This window comes from Seriola aureovittata, chromosome 14, assembly GCF_021018895.1.
Source record: "Seriola aureovittata isolate HTS-2021-v1 ecotype China chromosome 14, ASM2101889v1, whole genome shotgun sequence".
In the NCBI taxonomy this organism is placed as follows: domain Eukaryota; kingdom Metazoa; phylum Chordata; class Actinopteri; order Carangiformes; family Carangidae; genus Seriola; species Seriola aureovittata.
The window spans coordinates 5,054,321-5,082,266 of NC_079377.1; the positions used below are offsets into that span (position 1 = coordinate 5,054,321).

Genomic DNA, 27,946 nt, shown 5'->3' on the forward strand with positions numbered 1-27,946 from the left:
TATCAGAGGCACCAGCTAAAGGCTAAAGGAGCTCAGAGGCTGTAATCCCCGGATGAGACCATCATGGCTGCCACTCGCTGAGCTGTCAAGCTCTCCACAAAAGAAAAGGTAAAAACCGAGACAACTACACAAAGAACTACAGCTTTATTATTTATTTACACCAGCCGGTGCGTTTAGCTGCAGCAGTAACTCGATGCAAGGTTAAAGAACGGGTCTGGTGTAACTTTGTCGCCACGCTTTTTACTCTTCAAGTTATTTCGTCTTTCTAAGCTCTTGTGCGTCACGTTAATTCAAATCACTCAAACGTTATTTCAGAAAACGTTACAGCAGTTAGCTCGGTTACTTAGTAACAACGTGTGTTTTCGTGCGAAGGGGAAAAGGGGCTTTTACGGTTTCACAGAGTGATAGTTTTGTCTAAACTTCACTATTCCCAAGGCGTTTGTTGTTCGTTACAAAGGCAGTCTCATCACTTTGTTGTGGTCAAGTCAAACTACACAATGGCCGCACGATTCGCCGATTAATCTGCTGCTAAAAAGTACTGCCAAGTGTCATATAAGTATTTTCATCAGTGCATTTCTTAGCTTTTGGTGTTTTTTAGTCGCACCTCGCACCATAGCACATTTAGTTGTGTATTGAGCGGAGTATGAAGTTTGTTACTACTGTGCGAGCAGGTGAGCTTAAGTGCAGTTTCCTGCACCTGGTTGCTGATAAGAATCCAAGTTCCTTGTTTTATACCTGATGGGAGTGTGATGAATTAATATCCACGCAGAGCCAGTTTGAACCGTGGCCAGCAACAGGTGGACTTAGAGTAAAATAGCATGCAGAGTAGGACTGTGAATGCAGCCTCTGTTTATGGGTTTAGTGTGTAACTGCAGTCTAGCAAACAGAACATGCTGGGTCTTTTCAAAGCATTTCATGACAAAAGTGAATGAAACCAGCACTCGGAGTTGTTGCATTCATCTTGAAGCTGCATTATTTTTAGTTGTGTTTTTTTCTGCACTTTCAGAAAGCTGAAATCCCACGGATTCAATGGATACTTCTGCAGCCACCTCCACAGGAGATAATAAACACCGTTTCACCAAGAGGACTAGAAACTGGCACAAACGGCTCCACCTCAGGAAGACCGCCGTTCAGCCCCCAACTATGCAAAGTAAAGATAAGCGTGGACCAAAGAAGATAGCAGAAGAATGGGAGCAAAGCAAAGTGTGGCCTTCATCAAAGAAGACCCCCCAGAAAGCACAGCAGGCTAAGCACAGGACGAACGACAGCGGAAATACACTTAAGTTCACATGCTCTCAATGCAGGGACAACTTGGAATATGTTCCCAAAGATTTGGTGAGACACTTTGAGGAAAAACACAGAGGGAGCTCACCAGTTTTTTCCTGTCATATGTGTGCTTTTAACACACACGACTTCTCCTGTCTACAGGTTCATCTGTTAAGCCACAAGGACACTTTTTCTAGTTGCAGCATTTGTAATGACAACGTTCAACGCACATGGCCAGAATTCAGTGCACATCTGACTAACTATCACTGCCATAATGGCAAATATTCATGTGAAATGTGTCAGAGATTCTCCACAGAGGACGTTAAAGTATTTTTAGAACACATATATGTGCATAATTTGGGCGTGGAAGGAGCTAATGATGATCTGTTGCCGCCCACGAAGGACAAGAAACAGATTGGGCCTAAAGCAACCACTCAGACTTTATGTTGTCAGCACTGTGGCTATGAGGCGTCTCAGAAATGGTTGATTACTAAGCACATTAAAGCTGCCCATGTTTGCCAGAATGGTAATCAGAGGAAGAAGAAGAAGGAGCTTCATTCCATAGCAATGAAACCAAATGACCCAATCCCAAAAATGAAGCCTAGATTAACAAGAAGTGCAGTTAGGGAAATGTGCTGGCTGACACAGGACTGCCTGTCTCTGCCAGGGAGAGAATTCCTGGATAAATACTGCCATCTGTCAGATCCACAAACAACACTAGAGGAGACTCAGCAGTTTTTGATGAAATCTGTTGCCGGGGAAACCGGTGACCAGAAATGGACCAAGGCTCTTAAGACTGTTTTGTCAAATGTCCCTCAAGAAGTGAATCTTCACCCAAAGTCGGAGAATGGCATCATGTCGAACTCATCGGATCTCACTGTCCTCACGGTCAAGAACAAGATAACTGTAGCTCAGCACGGTGCTGCTTATGCCAAAAGATTGAAAAGGATGACATCATCAGATAAAGAAACCGTTTTCCCCGAAAGTGCTGCTGATGATACCCGGGGTGTCATTGACCAAAATGGGTGTCAGTCAAATTTGAACGATCATATACCTTGTCCACAGATTGAAACCAAACTACATAATGATGTCTCAGTGTCAGCCCAGAGTGAGGCATCCGAGTGCACTCAAATGCAGGAAAACAGAGAGAATCAGGAATTAAAGGTTGATAAGGAAATTGAGGAACATGTTAAAAACCACCAGGAGCCTATGCATGAAGAAGTGATTAATATCTCCAGTGAGCTGAAGCTGAAAAAGGAGAGCGCGGAGCAGACATCCATTCATAAAGTCCTACCAAAAAATAAGAGACGGAAAAGAAGACGGAAACGAAAGACAGCATCTAAAAAAGTGGATAAAAGATCTTCAGGACTGCCCTTAAAGATAGTCTTGAAGAAGAATCCTGTAAAGGAGAAGCAGTGGGTGTCACAAAGCTCCCTGTCTCCATCAGGAGATGGTGCCATGGAGGACTATCATGGGCTGCCAAGTCCTCATAGAACAATGGAGACGACAGCAAAGCTTCTTCAAAATGCGCCGCTGACAGAGGTTCAGCAGAAGAAATGGACCAAAGCTTCCAAGACTGATCCTACTGAAGGCATCACTTCAGCTCTGCAATCGAAACCAGGGGAAGAGCTCATCCCTGGTTGTGCCGCAAAGCCATCGGGGTCTAAAAATATGGCCGAAAATGAGCCTGGCATGTTCGGAGGCTCGCCGTCGACTCATCAAGAAATACGAGATGACGCAGAGAGGTCGCAAAAGTTCTCAGAAACAGAGGTTGACAGGAAAAGTTCAGCTGCTAAGACAGGACAGTCAAATTCGACAGCTGAAGTAGAGATGTGCCCCAAGAACGTACCCTTCCATACATCAGGCAGTGGCATGGACTGCCATGTGTCGGACAATAAGAGGAGTCCAGCAGCTGGTGGAGTGACTCCTCATAGCAGTTACACACAGTCTTCCCCTGTTTCCCAACCTGTTATTACACCACAGGGTAAGACTGCAAATTATAGTTTCTACACGGACATTATGGTTAAAGATTTAACAAGCAATGGTATTTTCTTGACATGCATTTTAACATTTTATTTAAAATTTACATTTAAGAGCACTAGATAAGCTGTTTGTGTTTTTTTTAAAGCATTTTGAAATGAGTGTTTTCATTTTATATCTTACAGGTAATTTAAATCTGGAAGATCCAAGTCTTGCTCTTTGTTTAGATCAGAGACAGACAGAAGTGCCTGCAGACTCCTGCCCAGACCTCTTGAGCAGCACCCATTTGCCTGTGGGGAAAGCCATCCAACAGGAGCCCTCACCAGCCTCTGGGCATCGGTGGCAACCGGCCCCAAGAAACCAAGAGAGGACCCTGAAGTTAGTAGCCATAAATCCATCTCAGTTGGTAAAGCGTCCAGCGGGAGACCAGCCTGTCGTGGTGCTAAATCATCCAGATGCCGACATCCCTGAGGTGACCAGGATCATGGAGGTCGTCAACAGGTACAGAGGAGAGGTGCAGAAGGTCATGCTGTCCCGCAGGACTCTGAAAGCTCTCTCATCCATGAACAGCGAGGTCCCTGAGACAAATGACCCAACAGATGCCCCAGCTGACTCTCTGCGGCTGGGTAATAACTCTGTACAGGAGAGGTTTATTTTGAAGATGAAACTTCGCAGGTTGAGCAGGAAGAAGTATGAAGTAGTGGGCGCAGTCTCTCCCAGCAGGGACGTTGCAACAAAGTTTCGCTGCTGGTTTTGTGGCAGGGTCTTTGCGAGTCAGGAAATGTGGATGGTCCATCGGCAGCGACATCTGATGGAGTGGAAAAGGCCAAACTGTGAAAACTCTTGAATGTCGCACACACTGGATGAAAAACAAACAAAAAAAACTAGTCTGGAAATAAGACGACGTTGCAATACAACAAAGTAATAATGGAAACCGTGATTATCCAGTCTCCTCAGTTTTTTAAGGTCTTAATAAAGAGTGGGTGTTGTTTTTTTTTTTGTTTTTTTGAGGAGAATCAAATCATTGTCATGCTTCCTGGAGGATTCATGTTCTCAGGGTAATTTAAACATTTACCTTTGTCTCTCTCCCAGTAGCTTGATATAAACTCTCTCTACAGCCACATGGATGTGGTGTTGACAATTTAGTTCTATGTATTTTTTTGTATTTTGTCTACGCAATAGCTTTATTTAAGGTGATTTAAGTACACTGTCGTATGGAATCTTGTATAGAACACTGTCATGTATATTTGCCATACCATCTTATGGATCAGTTTATGTACGGGTAGGCTATACAGTGTGGTAGCTATAATATTTATGTTTTTGGAATGGGACGCAGAGACCCACAGGTTACTCAGATATACCAAAACTGTGTTTAAAAACAAAAAAAAGGACAATAAGCTGTTTTATTCAACATTTATTTATGAACTTAGATTTAGTCTTTATATACTTTTCTTTATGCTTTTGGATGAATCAATGGATTTGTACAACTTTTGTATAAACTACAACGAATTATGTACAAATCTGTAGTAGGTATATTTTCATGCATTCATTCAGTGGAAGCAGATATCCCTTTAGACACGATTAATTTTAAAACGTAAACCGGTGTTTTGTGATGTAGATCAAATACTTGGATTTTTAAAGATTAAGAGGCCTGGATGATTTTTTTATTTTTTTCTTCTCAGCGAGTTTCCTCTCGTTTGACTTGAAATGATAATCTTATCTTTTAATTGCACTATGAAAGGAGGATTTATATTTCCTGTTACCTCACCTTATCAGGCCTAAGCCTTTTGACAATCTCAACCAGTGTCCTACTGTGGCTAAACATTTCCTTACGCTGCCATGATCCCTCAGTATTCACAGCAAAGGGAACTGTGGCTCCTCTGTATGTGTGTGTCAGTCGAGGAGAATTGGACAGATGTACCTAAATTGTGCATGTATCCCCGGCTCTGGAGTGTCAGTAACTCGCTGTATATGTATATATCTATACATATATATATATATATATATACTTTTTCAATTTAGATAAAAGATTTATAATTGTATATAGTCCAGCTAGAGGTACTGTAAAATATTACCAGAGAATTCTCACCAAGTGCCTAGGAGTTTTTTTTATGCAACCGATGTGCATGAGTATGATAGCATTACTTGTTGAACGGAGAATAAATGAAGCTGTTGTCATTTCCTGGTTGTTTTTTTGTGATGACTGAAGATGTGAGCTGAGTGATGAAACACAAGAAAAGAGTTTTATTAAAACAAAATATACAACTTTGTGTTTTTTTGCTCTAAAGTACTGCTGTCATTGCTGGATTATTTTGTCTACCTGCTTCTCTCTGCTACAGCAACACTGTGTTCTTCATTGCATTAATTTGAATACACTTTTTACTGACGAGCATTAAAAAAAATCTTAATAAAACATGAGTTAAAAAGTCGTCTGAGTCAGTGCTACTTGAGCTCTGCATGGCCAGCAGTGCAGGCAAGTCCGGCGTACAGTCCTGGGAACAGCACCTCGAATAATTAACAGTGCGGGTGGAGAAAAGCATCACATGATCAGTTCTGTAAACACTCTTGACAGTAAACACAGCAGGTCCGTACGCACGAGCCCCGTCGCTCGGCTGTTCACCAGCTCGTCTAAGGCTTCGTGGGGTAGCACAGCTTGGTGGCATCCTTGGTGTAACTCTGGCTGTCGATCAGCACCAGAGGAGTCCTCTGGTGGTTCTCAATGATGTGGCAGATGCTGGTGAAGTACTGAAAGAAAAGGAGGAGGAGGAGTTGGTCGTTTGAATACCGTTGAAAATGATCACATTCAGTTAATCAGCTGAAATTTTATGTTTTCCAAATGTTGCTCTAAGCTTTTTTGAATTATTTTGAAAGCTGATTTACGGGATGCTTCTATGCTGCCTTCCAGGAACGGTTGAGGTGATTAATGACAGTTACATTGTCTGTGTGTGACATCACCATTTCTTTTAGCAGACCTGAGTACTACAAATTGTGTTCCTTTTTATTTTTTATTGGATTTTTGATTATATTTAGATAAAAAAACTGAATCACTTCCCCATGAGTTCCAGCCTTCCTATGCTCAGTATCTAAATGTGTTCAGTGTTGCCAGGAACACAGAAGAAACATAAGAACAACTTAATGTAGAATTCAAATGTTTACTACAATCTACTCTTCAAATCCCAACTTCAACAGCCTTTTTTTAAGAACTGGATGAAGGCCTTTTTAACACATCCTGACAAGTGACATTAGGAAAAAGCATTCAACATTCAAAACGTTAAAATCAGTGATGGCTGATTTCCATTTAGCTGCTTCAGTTTTAGGGTCCTGGTGTTGTTCATGCTGTCTCGTCCTATTTACTATGTATGTGCGCCATATTTCCTCTTCTCATTTGAGCGTGCAAAGTCTGAGAGTGAAATTTGTGCTCGATATAGCGACCTCATGATTTCCTGCTCAGAGCCCCACAATGCGATTCGTCCCATTTTACAGATGTGAAAACAACTACTATGGGACTCCACAGCTGTCAGTGTCCAGCCACTGTCACAGTCATAGCTGAGTGGGAAATGAATGGTGTAATATTATTAGTTACACTGAGTTACACCTGTGCTTTTCCTGCTATGACAAGTCAAAATGTGTATTGTGAAAAACCCTATTGTGCAGGTGAGGATATGATCTTACATGACAGAACATGCAGTAAAACCTACCTTCCCTTGCCTGAAGGAGGTGATGATATAGTGACATTAGTATCAGTACATTAGTATGGATTTAAGTGTCCAATGGTTGAGCTGTTATTTCAAAGCCTATTCATCCTGCATATAACTCAATCCTAAACTTTATTTGGAAATCTAATACCACTATAGTCAAACAATAATAACATCTTTAATGGACTTATAAACCAACAGCCGTAGTCAAACTTTACTCCCACCTTTTGTATAAACTTTATTACTCAGGGGAAACTGCCCAGACAGAAGTAAACACGGCTCTTTGTATATACTTAAAGCAATGCGGGCAAAGCATTGATTAAACCCTACAAACTCCAGGGTGTAGACCAAACTGGAGGCCACAGCGACCGCCACACAAAGTCGAAATGAGAGAAATGAAACCCTCTCCACTCTTACCTCCTCTCCTCTCTTCTGTCTTCCCAGTGCATACTGCTGAGTGTTTGGTATGAAGCGGATTGGTATGTTGTACACTCTGCCCTTGTAAAACACCACTAAAGTGTAGGGCTGATGTACGTCTTGGCCCGAGCTCTTCCTCACCATAAACGCCCCGTCCTGAAACAGAAAGCACAAAGCACTCACGGTCGGACCCAGCAGGGGGGGGTCATGGGAAATAATCCACATAATGCTCAGTTGGATTAAGAACAGTAAATAAAAGGATTCTCACTTTATTTGAGCGAAGCAAAGCGTCATCAGCGGTCTTGCGGTCACATGCACTAGCATACCAGGGCTTGTTATAGACATCTGCATCCTGAGAGTCCGAGGGAAACAGAAGAATGTTTAACATAATATAATTTGTTGAGTCATTTAATTCATATTTACAATGTCATGTTTTATATGCATCACCTTATCTTCGTCTAGTGGCCCATTATCAGCAGAAACACGTTGTCTGTCAGTTGGTCCTGGGACATTAGAGACACAAACATTATAATTATGGTGCTTTGTTATGATGTAGCTTTTAGAGTAATATAGCACATAAAGTTATAAATATGCAAAGATTTTGTGTCTAAATTCATGTCACTTTATGCTAATGTATAAAAGTCCTGTGCATATGGTCACACAGACACGAGGAGCTGTACTCACTGAGGGAGGTAAACTGGGGAATAGGAATCCTGCAATAGAAACCACAAACAGAACAGACTGCAGTAAATACACAGCACAAAGCTGTGATTATAGGCAATTTCTCTAATTCAGGTAGCATTAACAGTGTATAATGCACGGTGTCAGTATACTGCATGTTGCAGTTCTTACTTTGGTCGTTTAAAGTCCAGTGTAAAAGCTTTGGGAGGAACTTTGTGGTCAGTTTGCATCACAGGCAGCGTTTGGCCTGTGGAAATCCAGACATACACTAATTAATCTACAGTATGTTTACTATTCAGTAAAACATGAAATCTGTAAATAGGTTTTTCCGTTGCTTCAAAGCTTATACTTCATATTCACCCCCTTTTAACTGGAATAGATTTAATGTGGAAAATCCGCAAGTGGTAATGACTTCTATTTCATCTGAACTCATCAGTGTACATAAATAAACGCATGTACGTAAGTGCAGCATATGTACGTACAGGTATGTGTGTAATTAGATCATCATCGAGGCATCAAGTGTTCAACTCGGCCACATTATTGTATACAGTATTACACACAGAGTAAATGAAATGCATGCTGGCCAAATTTTAATGTGGGTTTCAGGGAAAGAGATCAGTCACAGGAAATAGATGGCACTAACTGGCTGATTGTCCACCGTTTAATAAAGGCTCGCTCTGGTGCGACGAAAAATGCAAATGAATGTTAACACTTACTTTCAAATTCCCTTGGCTTTGATTCTGGCTTCTGCGACAGACAGACAGTCAAATTCAATACATTTTTTAGCATCATTCAACATTAGTTTATCATATGAAAGATTTATCTAATAGTCCAAAGTAAAATACAGTGACCTTACCGGCCTTAGAGGGGGCTTTGGTGACCTCCTGAAAGAAAATGAGATGATCAGACATCCACTTATTCCCGTTTTAATTTAAACAGGTTTCTCTATATTTATATATAATCAGAAAAATGTTAGACAAGTGGTGCTTACTCTCTGGGCAAAGGTTTGGGTAGACGTGGAGGAGGACCCTCTGCAGGTTTAGGACGGGAACCTAGAAGAGCATAATGATAATAATTATAAATAATAAATAATAATTTAAATATAGGTGAACTTCCAGTTTTTATGACTGTAGAGGAATCTAATACTCCTGTGCCGCTGGCTTGCCACTAGATGGCACACCAGACTTGAATGATTCACGGTAGAGCTCTGTACGCAAGTCAAGAGGAGAACAGTTGTTTGATTTAATACTCACTATCATCTGGATCGCAAACTTCGTATTCGTCGTCACCTGTGGGCTCCTGGACCTGCAAAACCACAAAACCAAGAAGTCAGGGTCCTCCTGAACATGCGACGCAGATCAAACACCTCATTTAAATGAAATCTTGTACGTTTGTCAACACTTACAGGAGTGGGAGATCTCCTCATATTCACTCTAAAAAGAAGCAACAACTCATTGTTAGTGTAGTAATGGGAAAAAAAAACAATGTAATAACTTTAAAATGATCTTTTTGGGACCTTTCTAACAGACAGTACCTGGGGCTGGGTATCGGAGGTAAAGAGTGTGACTGTGTTGTGGGGATTGGACACAGCCTGCAAGGTAGATGCAAGCAAATGATTTCTTTCAGAGTCTTGTCGAAGCTTTAATCTCACACTGAAGGAATGAACTGAAAGTGTAAGACTGACCTGCTTGTTAGAGGAGATAATGAGCTCTCCTGTAAAGAAACCATAAACTGTCATCAGCTTTTAATTCCACATATAAAAGCCCCTTAAAAATACTTGTTAATTTTGTAACAGCTCACCTCTTTGTCGGGAACTTCATAAAAATCTGAAAAAATAACCAAAGCCAAAATTAGGCAGAACCACAAACGCCTCCATTTGCTGCTGCATTTTTGTCAGTGCAACAGCATCAGTACCTGGCTGAGGGCGTGTTTTGACTGTATCTCACTGTAGTGTATTTTTAAAGGAAGCAAAAGGGGGGTTTGCATAATATAAGCTATTACTCAGATATATTATATACTGCAGTAAGACTCCACATAATGAAAATGATGGAGGGAGCGCAGTATAGAATATATTGTATATGGGAATGTTTTTGGGTCAAAGTTATGAAAGGTCAGGGTAATTGGTTTGGTTTAGAAATAACTGTTTTATGTTTATTAGAGGACAGATCTGAAAAAACAAACACTGTAGCCTATATATATAATGTGTTCAGTTGTTATAGTGGGTATTACCGCAGCCTGTAAAATTATTTAGAGCTATAGAAATAAGCTAAAGCTCCAGATCGAAGATGACTCTATGCTCAGTGGATTGCCTGTTTAGATTTCAAGTATAACCAAATATTTCCCGTGACCATAAAATGATTTCATTTTACAATCCTGTATGTGATACTTTTTACACCATGTCTTGGAATTGCACAAAATTTTGTACAGACAATCATTGGTCGACATTTTTGGTTTTGAGTAAATCTCAACAACACAGCCTCACAGAGTAATTACAGTGTGGCTGTAAATTTATCTCTAGACTAATTTTAACAGTTTTATCCTTCACCACTAAACACATATTTCCAAATGTCAAGTTTTTACAAACTTTGCAGAAAAGCATCCTCATTCTAAAGTGAGTGATGACAGACTTTTCCAAACAATCAAATCCATGTTATTTTCTAACTGTCCTGACATCACCTTACTTGGAGATACAAATTCACAACTAATCAACTGTAATCATTCACCCCATTATATCATGCACAGTTTCTTTAGTACAGTATTCACTTGAATGGGAAAGTGGAGTCAGAGGTTTGGACCCCACTGTACATTCGACACAGGGTAGTGACCGGTGACCTACCGGGACTGGGTGAGCGTTCTGGTAAGGGTGTAGGCAACATGTGTCTGTCCCTCCCTGCTCTGCTCCCAACATGCATCTTATGATCTGAGGAGAGGCATGCAGAGAATTATTCATTTATTTCACATATTTTATTCCCAAAAGTCTTTTTCCTCTATGTTTGGATGTGTATCTTACTGGCAGGTGGATTCTCTGCAGGCTCTACGTAGTTGTCGTCATCATTGCTGCCGTCTGGACTGACATAGTCTTCCTGCAAAGCAACATATTATGAAAAAAAGAGCAACATCTGCATTTAATATGCAATGGAAGCTATTTACCAATACTAAGGATATGTTATCCACAAATAAGCCTGTTGTACAAATTTATGTAAGCTTGAGTTTAAATGCCGCTTTACTTCGTCGGTCCCAGTGTGGGTGGGCTCAGGGGGCAGTTGTCTGGAGGCTTTGGCTGGGCGGAGGGGCTTCCTGGGTGGCCGGCTGGGACGGTTACGGCAGCTGTCTGGAAAGCAGAAGCAGAAGCAGAAACAGGACATCAGCATTTGCATAAAGCACTACTCACAAGCCCTCTGTGTATTGCAGCTTTGGATGAACAGTGTCTCTATTGAAGAGGCTCAATAAATCAATTCCACTTCTGCAAGAAGGGAGTGATGACTGCGAAGGAGAAAGTATAAAACACATAGAAACTCAACACATGCAAATTTTAGATTGAGCACTAGAGGAATTAATAAAAAAAAACTCAACATATTCATATTGACAAAAAAGTTTCAGTTATAAAAAGCAGTAAATAGCGTGCCGTGCAGAAACGACCGTACTGACCGAGGTACTCCCCCCTTGGGATGGAAGCAGAGGGAGTTGAGGGGAGGGCTCTGTGGCTGGGTGGAGGCTCGTAGCTGTCGTCCTGGTTCTCATGTGGATCCTCATACGTGTCATTATCCTGGAAACAACATACTTCAATGTTACAAACAAACAAAAACAACTGTTTGAATTACTTAAAGTTTACATTTTTTCCAACTTACATAATCAGGTTCAGACAGTTGATCATCACTGTCCCTGTCATGGTCTGTGAAAAGAGATTTAAAGGGGTTTCATTACAAAGAGGGAAATATGAGCCGTAGATGGGTTCAAATATGTAAAAGCAGATATCTGAATAGTGGATTTCATCACATCCAGCTGTTAAAAACATATTAAAGAGCAGCATTGAATTCATAGGAGCAGGTTTATAAGTAATCTCAAAACAAAGCCTCAGCAGGACTGTTGAGGAACCAGCAGAGCGTGTCTCCTCACCTCTTCAACTGCTGAAAAACCTCTCGACATGTGATTTTATTGCAATTTGTGTGATCCAATTTGAACAGGAGCTTGACACAATTAAGCAAAGTGCGTTCCTCAAAACAACATCTGGGAACTGCTGTGGTTACATGTACTTGTTGTCTTGAAGCTCAGCTGCGAGCAGGGTGAAACTGTGGTAAAGTTCAACGTGGTTCTCCACGTGTTCCCTGATTAAAACAGTCTGATCAGTCAGAAGTTTATAATCCCATGTTTCCCATGTGTCATTGCAGGAATGGGGTGAAAGAATGTGGAGTGACAAGTCATCAGAGACAAAGAAGTAAATGAAAAATGATTAATGATGAATTAAGTGTATAAACAGTGAATAAAGTGAATGAACAACAACAGTTAAAAACAACAGCTCTTGAGGCTGTTGTGAATGTAAACACCACGGTGCTGATATGAAGCTTACACGGTGTGATTGTCACAGGCAGAAGTATCTCAGTCAACAAATTAGAATCTTATCAAATCAAAATTTTCCTCAATTCAGTTCAGTGATTTTAGAGTCTTTTTCAGTTCAGCACCAACACACATCATCTTCTCCAGAGGTGGAAGTACATTTATTACACTTTGTTACAATTTTGAGTTACCCGAGTATTTTTATTTATTTATTATTATTAATTTAATACTAATACTGATACTAATACTAATACTAATACTAATACTAATACTAATACTAATACTACATTACACCAATTTGCCTCTCTCTCTCTCTCTCTCTCTCGCTCCCTGTCCACGTCGGATCAGACTTTAAAGTGCTTAAAACCATAAACCTTATATTCCATCTCGTTCTCTGGGTTCTCAGAAGACGGTCGTCTGCTGGCTGCAGAGGGGCCCCCTTCCTCTGGAACAATCTCACTGCCTACATATCAGACTGTCTGACACTGTTGAAGCCTCACCTTTACACATCATCATCAGTTAGCACCTTATCCTGTTTGAGTGTTCACAGACTTTGTACCTGTTACCATTCTGCCACTTAAACCCAGTGAATACAGTAGAGTCCATGTTGTCCTGCTGATGAGACTGTCAGCGTTCTGAAAAACACGCTGCATCTGTCTAACTCTGTTTGCTTATTCCCTCAAGCACATCAGCGTCCAGGCTGTGTGTCTTTCTCTGTTCCCCTTCTCTCTTTCCTTCGCTTTCCTCTCTTGTTTTCGTTTCACCTCTCCCTCTCTCTCAGCCCAACCAGTCAAGACAGATGGCTGCCCCCCCCCCCCCCGAGCCTGGTTCAGCACAAGGTTTCTGCCTGTTAAAAGTTTTTCCTCTCCACTGTCACCACATGCTTGCTCATATCCTGAATGTCTGTACATGTTATAGAGAGTACAGTCTAGACCTCAATAATAAAGTGCCCTGTGAAAAATTCTGTTATGATTTGGAGCTATAGAAAATAAAGTTTGACTTGATAATATAATATACTGCCCATCGAGTCATTTTACTTTTGATACTTTAAGTATATCTTTAATAACACTTTGTACTTGATTTTAGAGTATAATTTAAACAATCTCTGGATAAAAGTGATTTGTTATCAGTAAAGAGACTCCGTCATGTTAGGTTTGGATAAAACCAGGAAAATTGCTGGTTATATGGTGATCTGTGTGAGTTTGAAAAATCATTACACTTCTCCTGTATACTGTACATGTGTTGCAGAGACTCGGTTGTAACATTGTTGTTGTAAAACTTCTCTGTACTCTTCCAGGCAGTGATGAAGACGCAGCTCTTACCTCTATAATCTCGCGCAGGTACCTTTGGAAGTGGTTTGCTTTTCAGTCTGCCAGATAAAGAGATTTTGACAACAGTGATTTGAGTGTGAACACATCCCTTTACTATTAATACAAGATGTCAATTCTAATAATAAGATGTTGAGATATCAAGTATCAGAGTGTAAATGTTTGAGTACTGACACTTCATTTCCATACATCACAGCACACACCTGTGCTGTAAAAGTGTGAATTGTCTATATTCACATAAGCGTACTTAGGTGACTGATGTGCATTTTTTCCAGTCTGAGAATTAATTCAGTGCCATTACACTATCTGTCCTTATATGTCTACAGGGGAATCATTTCAGGAAAGGAAAGTGAAATAACAGACATCTGTTGAAGTTATTTTTGGTTTGCGGGTCTCTCTCTCTTATTTCAACGGTTGTGAAAGAGGAATTGACATTCTTCACTGATACATACTGTATACACACGGTATTGGAGATTTTTTAGATCAACAAATTTCCCAAGGTTTGTATTTCACTTAACAATACATATGAATTTACCCTGTGTTTTTTCCCCCATAATATTAGCATATAGCAGTAAAGATCTGGAAAGTGTAGACACTGACCTTCTTAGTTTATTCAGTAAGCTGCCATCGTTTTTCTTGATGTCTTGAACGATCTTCTGAAGCTGCCTGGAAAACACATAATAATTTGGTACAGCCATTTAGAAACAAGGAAATTAATTTTGTAGTACTATGAGCGGCCCAGGTTTCAACCCTTTTGTTGCCTGTGGTGAAATGTTAACAGATTTTTCCAACACTGTGCTGCACAAATGTAAGAAATTGTGGTTTATTTTGTTGCCAAAGCACCAAATGTAGTCACAGTTCGGCAGTTATTACAAAGGACTTGCAAAAACTGACAGCGTGTCATCGTCCACATGGATAGAAAAATTCAAATAAAATTGAAACTCTTACCGAATCTTTGCTGTGGCAGGAGCAGCAAGTTTACCTAACGTATCCATATTCATATTTAATGCGAAAGTTTGCATTTTTTGGTTCTCATTCGTGGCGTGCGTTGAGCCTGTACTACCACATTGTTGACAGCAACTTAAATGAACGCTGTGTTTGGCTAGAAGTCATGTCTTTGTCATAGAGGGGAGGGAATTTGTTCTTTTCACCTCTGTAAGAAAAATCAGTTCTCTTTTCCACACCCCCGTAACACACACACACACACACACACACACACACACACACACATATACACACACACACACACGCACACACACACACACACACACACACACACACACACACACACACACACACACACACACACACACACAGATTTCAGTGATCACACTGTGTTTATTTTCATTTCAGAACGTACTATCATCTGCAAAGAACTGTATAACTGCATTTTAAAAGCTTCCTTCCTCAGAGCTGTAATTTCTGATGTTATTGCTGCTGGACGTCCATGACTGCTTTTAACTCTAAACAGGTCTATGTGTAAGGTCATGCATGATCAGTCATGGAAAGTACCATGTTGTAATCCTGAGGATTTTCTATATATGGAGAATAAGAGAGTGCGCAACCTTTCCTGTCACACTAGCAGGCAGATGATCTATTACAGCGTGTGTGTGTGTGTGCGTACATATCTTTCTATGGTTGTGTGGACAAATTTTGGTTCAAGATTATGGTTGTGAAGAGATTTTGGGGAAGTGAAGACATTTTTGGCTGGTCCTCACAAATTCAAGGGGCTGTTTGATGGCTAAGACTTGGTTTTGGGGCTAAGGTTAGAATAAGGTTTAGATCATTTCATTAAGATGGTTGAGATTAGTGCAGTGGTTCCAACCTAAGGGCCACGAGGGTTTTGCAAATGGCCCGCCAAATCAGTACCAAACTGCACCAAACAGTACAGCCAAAAATGTCTTCACTTTCCCAAAATACCAAACAGTATAGTTTGGAACAGTTTTTTGTAATTATAAAAAATTTAAATATAAGTAATGTTTTTAAATGTCTGAAGATGAAATGATTTGAACAGCTTTATAATGTTTTAAAAAAACTTTCATTGTTTTTTTTTTTTTTAATATTAAGGCCTATTACTGTGATAAGCTTATGACAGGAGTCACAGGACCTTTTATGTTGTCGCTGACTGGACCACATGGGACACTTGTATTGTTATGGGTTCCGACGTTGGTCACTAACATTTCTGAGATTTTCAAATGCACCGCGAGTCGGAAAAGGTTGGGTACCGCTGGGTTAGGGTAAGATGCTACAGAATGCATTATGTCAACAAGTGTCCTCATAACTAAGGAAAGACCAACATGTGACATCAGCATGTCTGATAAATTCCTGCTCTACCTCTAATCACAGTGAACCACAGCAGAAGTGACGAACAAAATATGTTGTCTGTGGTGAGAAAAAGTCCATACTGCGGATTTTTAAGGCACCAACTGTGCATGACTCATAAGAAAAAAAAGCCTATAGTCAGCACTTAGTCTGGAGCTGCTCTGCAGGAAATGAATGTGAATAGGACACCTGTATGCTTATAAGTGAAATTTAAACTTTGTTTTCCAGCTCATTCTTTCTTTCTTTGTTCCACAAGTTGTTCCAAAAGGTAAATTTCTACATTGAGTTCAACTGTCCAGGAAGACTATGCTATAGAAATAACATGTGACCTCGTGGTTCAACCAGTGTATGATTAATCACATAAAAACAGGAACTCAAAGAGGAAAGTATGGGTTGACTTTTGGACTGACAATATTTTGAAAGAATTTGATTGAGCGAAATTTAATTTGCCATATATGTGCAAGATATACTGTGCAACATTTTTTAAATGCAATTTTAATCTGATGTTATCAAAATCCACCATTAGTGTCAAGATTAAAATAAGATAAATAAATAATTTTCAGTGAGTTCAAAAGAAAAATCTTACCTCATATATGATAAAATGTGAAATGGATTTGGAAATGGATTTTCATTTTTACATTGTAAAAATTAAAATTTTAATTTCGTAATAATTTTAATTTGTGTTAAACTATAAATTCACACTGAATCTTACTTTCATCATATTTTAGCTGAAAGGTGCATTTTCAGACACAAATGTCCTTATTAATTATATATCAATTATAAATATTACATATAAAATGCCAAGTGCCAGTTCGACTGACTGACTCATTTCAATCTAAAAGTGTCAGTTTACGTGAGACACACACACACACACAGACACACAGACAAACGCACACACACACACACACACACACACACACACGCTCACATAAACATGCATACACGTGGGGATACATGAACAGGAACATTCATCACAAACAAGAACAAACATGCTGACAAATGTGCAGGTGCAGTCAGACAGGCAAACCTCTCTACACACATCTGCATAGACACGCACGCACGCACGCACGCACGCACACACGCACACACACACACACAAACACCAAACACACACACACACACAAATCCAGCTGTATGTGTTGTACACATGTACAAACTATTTGCATGTACAGACACAAACACGCACATTATAATTTTATTTCTGAGGTATCCTGTTATTAAGTATTAAGGTTTGGATGGTATTGGAAGTATGGAGGTTTGTAGACCTAAAGCACATTGCCCTCATGTATAATCATGTCATTTAAATTACTCAAATACTAAATCAGTACTAAAAATAGATAAATAATTGAATAAATAAATAAAAATAATGACAAAGAACATAAATCCCAATCGGTATGAGGAGCATTCTATGTTTTGTCAGTAACTTCTGTGCTCCTGAAATGTGTCACTCTCATGACAGCAGCAGCAGATGATACAATACGTAGTACCCAGTACAGCACAGTACAATAAAGAAAAACAAAAGAAAAGAATTGCTGGGTTTGTGGGGTATGATTGACGTGTGTGATGACAGCGGTATAGAGGTGTTACTTACGGTTGGTGGATGAGACTAAACTTGCTCATGTCACTGTCAGACAGGTTCTGTGAAAACATCAGAGAAAGTCTAGTGTAAACACACGGTGACAAGCTGGGGATAAATTAGAGATCACAGAGTTCACATTCCTTATAGCAGAGATGATACTGCAAGTGTGTCACCTTCACTAAATACATGCATCCGAGCAGTGGTGGTAGCAGCTGTAGAAATGCATTACCTCCTAGCTAGCAGGAGGTGGCAGCATCTCACTAAAGGCCATTTCAAATGCACGGTTTTTTTTTTTTGTAACCCTCATTTTATTTCTGGGGAGCTAATATGGGAGATGCAGGGTCAGAGATGGGTGCATACATTAAATTCATACATATATTATAATAATACCTAGCAGTACTTCAGTTTTGTAGGTCAGATATTGCAGCACCTCCATGGAGACGTTGGTGGTTGGGTGCCTTGCTCAAGAGCTCATTGATGATACAAAAACAGGAGAATGAGCCAAATCTGTCTTTATTCATTTATTCAAGACAACAATGAAGCTAAGTGTTATATAGAAGAAGAAGAAAAAACAGGAAACACAATCTCTATAAAGAGAAGCACAGATAAAGACATGTATTATATTTTCTTTGACCTTATTTCCCTTTTTTGAATAAAAACTGCTGACTTTCAGGTGAAGAGTTTTCTCCTCTAACCAAGAAACACATCACCATATTACACAATTTCACAAAAATCATCAAACATTTAAAAAAGTTTAACTGACTACCCACTGCATTGTAATTTCTTTTTTTTGTTGCATTTTAATGTCTGTGTTACAGTAAGGCAATTCAGATTCATAAATGAAAGGAAAATGATTACCATAAAATATGCAACAAATCCCACTAAATTATGTATTTCCCTCTTCATTCATAATTCATTGCTCCAGGTCGTTACTTGCTCTGTCGCTATTCTGTTTTATATTTGTCGTAACGTGATGAAGATCCATGACAACAGATGTTTGTAAAAGTCTTTATTGTTCTTTTAAGTTTGTAATGTGTCAAATGAACAAATGGATAAAAGCTTGTTAGGAGAGGTTAATGTGTGAGGTACGGGTCTAATATGGCTAGTTAATTGAGATATGAATAATGTATGGATGGCTCTTTATGTGCGGTGTCTCCTGTGAAACATGTGTAATGTACTTTTGAGATGCCTACAGTTGATTGTGTGGTAGTTTTTCAAAGCTGTTTATAATTTATTAGAGGTATTCCATGGGGTGTGAAGGGGTGGTGGAGGCTTGATAATCCATTACCTTAGTGTGTGAATATGCATGCAAGAAAAGCATGCATTTGCTGTAGCCCACAGCACAGTGAAAACCCCCTTTAAAAACTTGTTGTTTAATCATTTGTAAATCAGAGTGAGATCACTTAATATGAAAGGCTTTACCTCCTTCAAAGAACTGAACCTTGGCCTCACAGATACACACTTGATCATCCCACTGGCTTACAGGGGAAAAAAATCCTATCTGTATAAAATCAGACTTAGCCTTTTGACACCGAATGAAATATCAAATAGTCCGCCCCAGTGGATACTCAGGCACTGCTCCCACATTGAATTATTTATAGGATTGTCTGTGCTTGTTCGAATGAGACACAACGGTTTTACAAGCTGCAGCCTCTCCTTTGTACTATCACCCTCACTCGTAGAGTGAAACAACGCTCTTAATCACGTCTTAATTTTTACACGTTTTTAGAACTTCCAATTAATATGTGGACACAGTTTTATTATTTAGCTTCTTGCAGTCAATGATGTGATCTGTGTAAATAGTGATATAGATAGAGCTGTAGATTATTTGAATGTGTGCTTTATTGGTCTTTATATCTTTTCCTGCTTCCTTTAATAGTGCAGGTGGGCTGATTTTAACATCACCTGCACTTGTCAGTGATTTTAATCCCATCCGGAATGAATATGTGGGTAATATTCCACCCCCACCCCAGAATTAATTGCAGCTGTAATAACATACTAGTTTTATGTGGACCTTGCTGGTCCTCCTGTAATTTCACTCCCATCTGGAGCAACATCTTTGTCTTTTAAATCTGAAGTAGAGTTTTTTCCACCAAAAGAGCTGCTTTCCCTTCCACTTTTTTTTTTTTTTTTTTAATCAGCTCAGCATGAAATTTGACTTTTGTGTGAAAATGTTTTTACTAATCTCATAGTCAGAAATGTGTTAAAACCAACCTGTCGGCCTGTTTAATAGCCAGCATGGTAACAGAGGGAAATTAAAGCTATCAGGAATACAAAGCATCTTCAACTCATTAAATGGGCTAAACAATAGGATACTCTTATCTCTCTAGCTCTCTGTTTTCACTTTTATTTGCAGCACTTTCATGTGTACAACAAAATGCAACATTTAATACTTTCCAGGCAAGTCTGAAATGAAAAACTGACTCTAAGGCTACTGGAAATACTTTTGCAGATTCCATTTTTCAAAACTAAACAAAACAAACTAATTGGACAAATGATAAATTTAACCTGCTGCTTGGGTCCAGGAAATTCATCCTCTGGGCACCATGAAATGTTTAACAAATTTCATGGCAATCAACCAAAGGTTGTTGAGATATTTCAATTGGTACTAAAGTTGTTGGCTTACATCAACATTGCCAACCATAGAGATACGTTTGTAGCATGGGTAAAAACACTTTCAGGCTTGGACGTAACTTCAGCCACTGTTGCGTTTACAAGACAAGAGGTTATAAAACGTCCTCTTAGCAGCGCTACTCCCTCAGGGCAGCCTGGGCACTACAGTGACCTGGTAACGGAAAGTGATGAGATGGGGCTAGCTGGTTAGCATGCTAACTTCAGTAGAAGAAAGGAAGTGATAGAAATAGAAGCACAGTAAGATGGTTGCTAGAGACAGCTCTTGGTGGAAGGAATAAAGTTTGATGCTGAACTCACAACATTTCTTCTAGACTGGTAACTAAACAGCTGCTAATGCTAACGTTAGCTATAAAGCAATACCAAAACCATCAAAAAGCTCCTTTAAATTATGGTTTCCAAAACAACCTAATATAGCCTACTCCATATGCTAACATTAGAATGGATTTGCAATTGGACAGATCTATTTCCTTGAGTTTCAAAGACGTCTTTGCTGTCATCTCTGCATATAAGATGACCCGAGGCCCATATTCTCTGTGTTCAGCTGCCAAAGCTTAAGGTACATTACCAAGTGTGATATCTCACTTTCAGCCAAAAACAGGCACATGAATGACCGCTTTTTGTTTCTGTTCACATGTGACTTGCTGTGGGAATGGCAAACAGTGAGCAGAGGGTTAGACATGAGGAACATTTGTTAATGCTTTCCTTGATAATGAGTTTCATTTCACGATACAGAGAGCAGCTTCGCAGCTACATGCCCACAAAATTACCATTGGTTCTTTCACAGCAGTTGTGCAAGGTCTCATGACTGTCATTTTCACATGTTCACATATCCACACCAAATGTCCCAAAATTACAGGTGTTACAAGATAATTCTGGCTTAAGAATAATGTTCCTTTAAGAATAATGTTTTTCTCTTTTTCCTCTCCAAGGGAACTATGTCAAAATTCAAATTAGATTTAGTGAGGGTGAAGTTGGGACTGTATTAACAACTAATCTCTCTTGAAAAGTGTATTTGTTCCCTCTCTTTTCAACTATACCCTATATACATTTATAAAAAACGTCCCCATAAAGCACATATCATTTGTATTTCAAGCATTCCTCTGTATACGTCTGATGCCAACAACAAAGTAATCATGTGATTTCTATTTCAATAGATGTGTGCATAGGCTGTCTTTTCTGAGTGGCCTTTGTTTGTAGTGTTGATGTCATACACAGACGTTGAAAGTGACTTTCTAAACCAGCCGCAGCATCACAGAGATGGAGGCTGACAGTTCTTTTGATCTACTACATGTCTCTTTTAATCTGTCTACCTGTGTGATCGAACATGGCATCAAAAAGATGGAGATTACCTTTATCTCTGCTTTGCTGGCTGACTGTCATTCCTATCCACACTGTAGTACACTGTAGTACATCGCCACCCACCACTCAGACAGAATTAGATTGTGTTTTTTTTCTCCCCCAATTTTGAACTGATGAGGACACATTGTAGGTGTGATGTGAAGAGGATGCATTTGAGGCAGAACCTGATGCTGCCTTATGACAGCAGTTTAGATCTGTGTTGCCTACTTACTTGTATCTATTTACGTAAGGTTTTTATGACCTTTGCTCCATCTACTGTATAAACATCATATGAATATGCAAAGTAAGCCAAAGGCAAAGCTCAGCAGCAGCACACTCTCTGGATGACATTCAGACCCTCTCTGCCCTTAGACACATGCTGAGTGGAGCTCCTGATGAGTCAAACACAACTCAGTATAAACAATTCCTCCTCCTTTTCTGCTGCGTTTGTAGCAAGCATAAGTTTGAATAATGTGATCATGTATATATATCAAATTCAAAGGGATGCATTAATGGTATAAAGATTCTTTCGGGACATATTTTTAGACATAGAAATATTCTCATGTTGGTGTCTGATATGATTATTCCACAGAAAACTTAATTACAAACTGTCTCCTACATCACTGAAAAGCCCTCTGTCAGACATGGGCACTAGAGGTTTCAACATCACACTTGCATAAGTTGCTTGCATGGTTTCCAAAGCAGCTGCGATGTCACGAAATCCTGTTTGTACGTGAGTCTTAACAAACTTTACCCCTTCAGAGATTGTAAAAATGGCCTTGTAGTGACAGACTCTGCACACACATCATTCTGCAGTGAAGCGCAAACATCCAAGCTAATTGTAAGCAAAACACATTTTAGAGTGGAGGGTGGCTTTAGGTTTTTGAAGAAAAAAAACTTATATAAATATACACCTAAGTATATCTGTTTTATTTCACACTGCTTTGCAACACAGCATTGATTCGATCTATACTGAAGCATCAAAGCGTTTACAGTTTCTCTTGTAAAACCCTCCTGAAAAAGAAAGTGACATTTCACTGCTAGAGGCAACTGTGAAAAAACGTCTGCTCTTTTTCTGTTCTGCCAAAAAACAGAAGAGGAACTGGATAATTACAATAAGCAGCAACACTCATGCTTGAAGAAGTAAAGAGCACCACCTACTGAAACGCACTTCATCAACAGAAAAGCCGAGATAAAACTTGCCTCGAACTGACAAATGTCTTTAGAGTAATGGATTTTAGAGCTAAAAATGTTAAAACATAAAAAACTGTGAGAATGCAGATTGATGATTAAATATTAAAACTTTTCTAAGATGTATGTGTATTAAAGACAAAGTACAAGGACACACAAGGACAAAGAGAGAAATCACAAATAATACTCAGTGTTTTCTCTTTAGAGTATAATTTTGGCAGGTAATCCATCAAGTCAACTATATATTGTTATGTTTTAGTGGTTTATGTGCTACTTTTATTATAGTGTTGTTTTTAAATTGTTTGTGTGTGTATGTATTTCATTGTTGAGTTTTATGTATTTTAAATGCCTATTGATGGACAGACATTGCAAACTACCTTAGGCTATAAATACTGTGGTATGTGGCATTGGATCATGCAACTGTACTGTACTTGCCCCTGTACAGATAAACATTGTATAAATAAATAGTTTATAGGAGCAACTCCTAACAAGACTAAGCCCTCCTAACGGGTCAGGAGTCAGTCATGCTAGCAGCTCTGTGACTAGCTTCTTCTTCTTAACCTGTGGGACTGGCTCAAGGCCCCGAGCCTGGCTACTGGGGCTATGAAGGTTGTCATACCTGGTCCCTGATCCTGACTCTGGTTCTCAACTCTTGGCACTATTTTTTTCATTTTCTCACCTGTTAGTGGTCTGTATTTCCTAATTAATGAAGCAGGCCCCCCCAGTCCCTAACAGACAGGGCTGGCAGCCTGGAGCCAGTGCCAGGTTTTAGAAACCAGAGCTTGGTTCAGGGACCAGGTTAGAGGCCTGAAGTGACCAAAAAAATGGAGAGGGACTTAATTGTGGGTATACATGGAGAGGGATTAAAGAAAGCCCAGACCAGGGACGAAGAGTTGGGGTTTAGACTTGGAGGGCCTAACACATGGTTCTTGTATTGGGCTCTGCTTGTCAACCCTTAGCATTGGCTACAGGCTCCCAGCCCTGGCTGATTGGGCATTAAAGGGCCTGACACCTGAACTCACCTCTGTTTCTCAACTACTGGAACTGGGTCTAGGCCCTGTCTGTTTTAGAGTGGGCAGGTCTCACACCTGGTCACCATACCAGCTTCTTCTTCTTAACCCCTGGGACTGGCTCAAGGTCCCAGTCCTGGCTGCTTGAGTTTTAAGGGTTTCATACCTGTTCCCCGATCCAGACTATGGTTCTCAACTCTTGGCTTTAGTTTTTTCATTGTCTCACTTGATGGTGGTGTGGAAACAGTTTCTCATGTTGTTTAATTAATGAAGCAGGCCCTCCCAGTCACTCACAGACAGGGCTGGCTGCCTGGGGCTAGTGCCAGTGGTTGAGAACCAGAGGCCAGTTCAGGGAGCAAGTGTGAGACTCTCCAATGCCCAAGCAACAAGGGCTGGGGGTCTGGAGACAGTACCAAGGGTTGACAAACAGAGCTCAATACAAGGACCAGGTGTGAGTCCCACCCAGTAACACCCTCTTCCTTCCTCCCAGGTCTGGGGAGTAATTAGTCCCCCTCCATGTGTACCCACACTTAAGCACCCCTCCTTGGATCCCTAACTAAAGTATCAACAGGAACATTTTGAACAGGTTTTGAATTAATGAGGAAAAATGTGAGACTGTTTCCACACCACCGTGATGTGAGAAATCAAAAACACAAAAACTGCCAGTGGTTGAGAAGCAGAACCTGGTGTAGGGACCAGGTGTGAGGTCCTCCAATGCCTAAGCTTGCAGGGCTGGGGCCTTGAGTCTGTGCCAGGGGTTAAGAAGAAGAGCCAGATACAATTTCGGGATTCAGAGACCCTTTGTCCGTTTACAGTTTTTTTTCAATTACTAACAACTAAAACAGTTTTTTATAAAAGTAGCAGTTTAAGGAGTTCAGTATTATTATAATAACTGTTTATTTAATTACATTTAAATTCAATGGGGAAAACGTGTGTGTGTGTTCACATTTAAGAAATGTACATTTAATCTGTTACTGTAAATGGCTTTATATAGGTCTTGTGTGTGCAGTGAGTTGTGCTGTCTGATGGTTGTAGCGAAACTATTGTGTTTCTGAAGAGCTGTGGTGCCTCCATAACATTCAGTAACTTATATCTGAAACAACTGCAGCTTCAAATCTTGTGTGACATTATGATACTATCTTTGCTAATGTTAATAGTACCAGTAGAGTGCAATACAGTGAACCAGGCTGGGACGCACTTGTTGTCCAATGCTTTTAACTCTACAAGTCACAAAGCACTGAACAACAGCCTGGTTCATCACTTCTTTGTGCCTCCTGGAAGCACTTCTGTTGTTTAGCATGTAGTGTGTAGCATGTAGCATGTTTCTGTATTTGGTTGTGTTGGGAGTATTTGCAGCATGTGAGTTGCAGTGCATTGAGCTCTCAAAGCCACTGTAGCAGTCATAGTACAGCTACCAGTTATATTGATAGCATTCTAGCTGCAATGACTTCTTTTTTTTTTACTTCTCACTTGACGGTGGTGTGGAGACAGTTTCTCATGTTTCCTCATTAATGCATCACCTATTCATAATGTACCAGTAGATACTTTAGGTACCACTAATATTGCACATTTTCACTGCAATCCATCCAATCGTTGTTCAGATATTTTAGTTTTGGCCAAATGGTGGACTGTCTGACTGACATTGCCATCCATAAAGCCACACTATTAGTAGTGTGGCTACAACCAGAAAATAATGAGTCCGTAGTATTGAATGAATAGGTTATAGGTATGGACCCACCATAGTCATCAGAATTTATCCTCTATGGACTTAGAATATGTGCAGCAAAATGCAAGGATATCCATCAAATAATTGATGATATATTTCATTCTGAATCTCAAATGTCAAACTCATGGTGGTGGAAGAAGAAAAGCCGGGGGATCACAAGAATTAGTATAATCCATCCTCTGGGGACCATGAATGTTTCTACAAAATTCCCTGGCAATTCAATAACTGCTGAGATATTTGAATCTGGACTAAAGAAGTGGACAGTGAAATCCATACAGCCATACTCTACAGGTCTGTAGCTGGTTAAACTGAAGGTGTGTGTGTGTGGTCGGCTGAGCGGCCATTATGAAATATTCTTGAGCATGTGCTTATAAGGGCTTAATAAAGCTCTGGTGTACCGACTGGATCTGTAGCTATGGCATCTATGAGTCAATACACATATTGTATGTATGTGCATTTTTCAGTTCTGCACTGGGATCCTGCACATCAAAGCCTCTGCTCTGAAACATTCATAATTTTGACTTGTAAAAATCCACAGTGAGCATATTTGGGAGAAGAATAGCCTGTGAGAGATAGGGGGAAGTAGTTCAGTGATGCAATGTCCCACCTGAAATGAAATCACTTCATGGTCAGTGATGAATGAATAGAGGTGTTGATTGAAGCTTTCATTTGTCAGAGTGACAAGAGGTGTTTATAAGTGGCCACTAAAAAGATGCAAATGAATGAATGCTTCTAGAGAGAGGCCAATGCACAGGAGTGCATTACTCTGGTATCATTACGCCCCTCAAAATACTAAAAATTAAGAAGTTATAAAGCCGTGCTTAAGCTATTTCACTGCATAAAATCCTCTTCTCCCTCATGACTGAAGCAGATTTAATGATACTTAACTGAAATAAGTAGGGATCACAGCTTTAATAGGCCCCTGATTCACTTCACAGCTCTCACTCTCTCTCCCAAACTGAGACACACACAGCTTTCACCTGCACTCATTGTGTCAGCCCTCAGAGATCGTGCATACAATGTGGAATAATGTGACAAAGCAGTGAGAATGATATCAAAGCAGAAGTTGCAACTGACTTACTTCCATATTAGAGGGATCGCTCAGTACAAACTGATGTGAAGTAATCCAAGCAAGGGGGTTTGCATTAGTCCTGTTTCATATCCTGTAAACTCTCCTCTGTTTGTCAACTTTGTAGATTTATATATTACTGCTTAGGATTCATTCAATCTAAAATGTATTCATCAATTTATTCAAGAAATAGAAATTTAAAGGTTTAGGATTCATGTATCTACTCCTCCAAACATAACTGACTTAAAATAAACTAAAATAACAGTGAAAATCATACCAAATTTTTGGCATTGAAAATTCAGTTTTTGTTTATTAATTTATTCATTTATTTTTAGCGAAACAGGCACAAACAACTCCAGGAAATGTAATTATTCTGGTGTTTTTAATACCTTAATTATAATAATAATAATGATTGCTTGGGAGGATTTGTCCATTTTGATGTAATTAGAATAACAAATTGAACACAACCACAGCCCCGATCTGATCCCGACTGGATTAGCAGATTATGTAATGGCAAAGAGGGATGGAAAGAGTGTTTTCTGGAAAATTTATGTGAAAGAAGAAAAAAATGCAAGAGATTGACTCACCAGAAGTCTTTGTCCATTAATTCTCAGTCTTTTTACAGTGCTGGCGCATTCTTGCATTTTGTTCTGAGGGCAGGAAACACATTGATTCAGTTTCCTGAATTGACATTTACATTTAAACACAGATTTACTGAATTTAATTCCAAAACACTTCCTGTCATGATCACTTTATTTGAACACTCGCTGGAGTTGTATACAATGTGTATAGTGTGCATGATGAGAAGCTGTCAAACATCATCCACTACTGAAGAAGTGAACTTTTAAATCAGGAGAAAATAGGTCAACACTCCTCCATAATATCCACTGGCTTTCTGATAGTGCCTCATTTCATCTTGTACTCACCTTGCACATAAAGAGGGCCACTTGCGACTGGTCCCACCCCTCGCACTCTTCTCTGGACGGCAGGTTCATTTCTGTCTCAACGGGGAACCTCAGAGCAGGAGTGAGCTTTTGGAAGTACAGTAATAGACTGACCGGTCACGCGTCACGGCACTGACACACCAGCCAGCTTCAGCAGGGCGAAGTACGCACAGGGAGGTCACCTCATTAAAGCCAAAAGATATTCTCTGTCT

The 27,946-nt window shown here is 39.8% G+C and overlaps 2 protein-coding genes across 3 annotated transcripts; one reads left to right on the top strand and one right to left on the bottom strand.

The window, feature by feature from the left end:
- Positions 1 to 5,511, top strand: LOC130181606 (uncharacterized). Its single transcript, XM_056395933.1, has 3 exons — positions 1 to 108; positions 1,007 to 3,250; positions 3,432 to 5,511. The coding sequence occupies exons 2-3, from the start codon at positions 1,030 to 1,032 to the stop codon at positions 4,091 to 4,093; spliced, it is 2,883 nt and encodes a 960-aa protein (XP_056251908.1). The 5' UTR covers positions 1 to 108; positions 1,007 to 1,029; the 3' UTR covers positions 4,094 to 5,511.
- Positions 5,468 to 27,886, bottom strand: blnk (B cell linker). 2 transcript variants are annotated; one of them, XM_056395934.1, is made up of 24 exons: positions 27,717 to 27,886; positions 27,378 to 27,440; positions 17,835 to 17,881; positions 14,522 to 14,587; positions 13,916 to 13,962; positions 11,888 to 11,931; positions 11,688 to 11,805; positions 11,267 to 11,370; positions 11,050 to 11,122; positions 10,876 to 10,959; positions 9,840 to 9,865; positions 9,724 to 9,752; positions 9,574 to 9,630; positions 9,445 to 9,472; positions 9,293 to 9,344; positions 9,031 to 9,091; positions 8,896 to 8,923; positions 8,756 to 8,786; positions 8,211 to 8,286; positions 8,043 to 8,071; positions 7,806 to 7,861; positions 7,627 to 7,710; positions 7,359 to 7,514; positions 5,468 to 5,991 (listed from the first exon to the last, which is right to left on the bottom strand). In XM_056395934.1, the coding sequence occupies exons 1-24, from the start codon at positions 27,783 to 27,785 to the stop codon at positions 5,875 to 5,877; spliced, it is 1,545 nt and encodes a 514-aa protein (XP_056251909.1). In that variant the 5' UTR covers positions 27,786 to 27,886; the 3' UTR covers positions 5,468 to 5,874. The 2 variants fall into 2 exon arrangements, with proteins under 2 accessions (XP_056251909.1, XP_056251910.1); XM_056395935.1 differs by lacking the exons at positions 17,835 to 17,881; positions 27,378 to 27,440; positions 27,717 to 27,886 and adding an exon at positions 14,870 to 15,024.
- Positions 27,887 to 27,946: the final 60 nt, after the last annotated feature.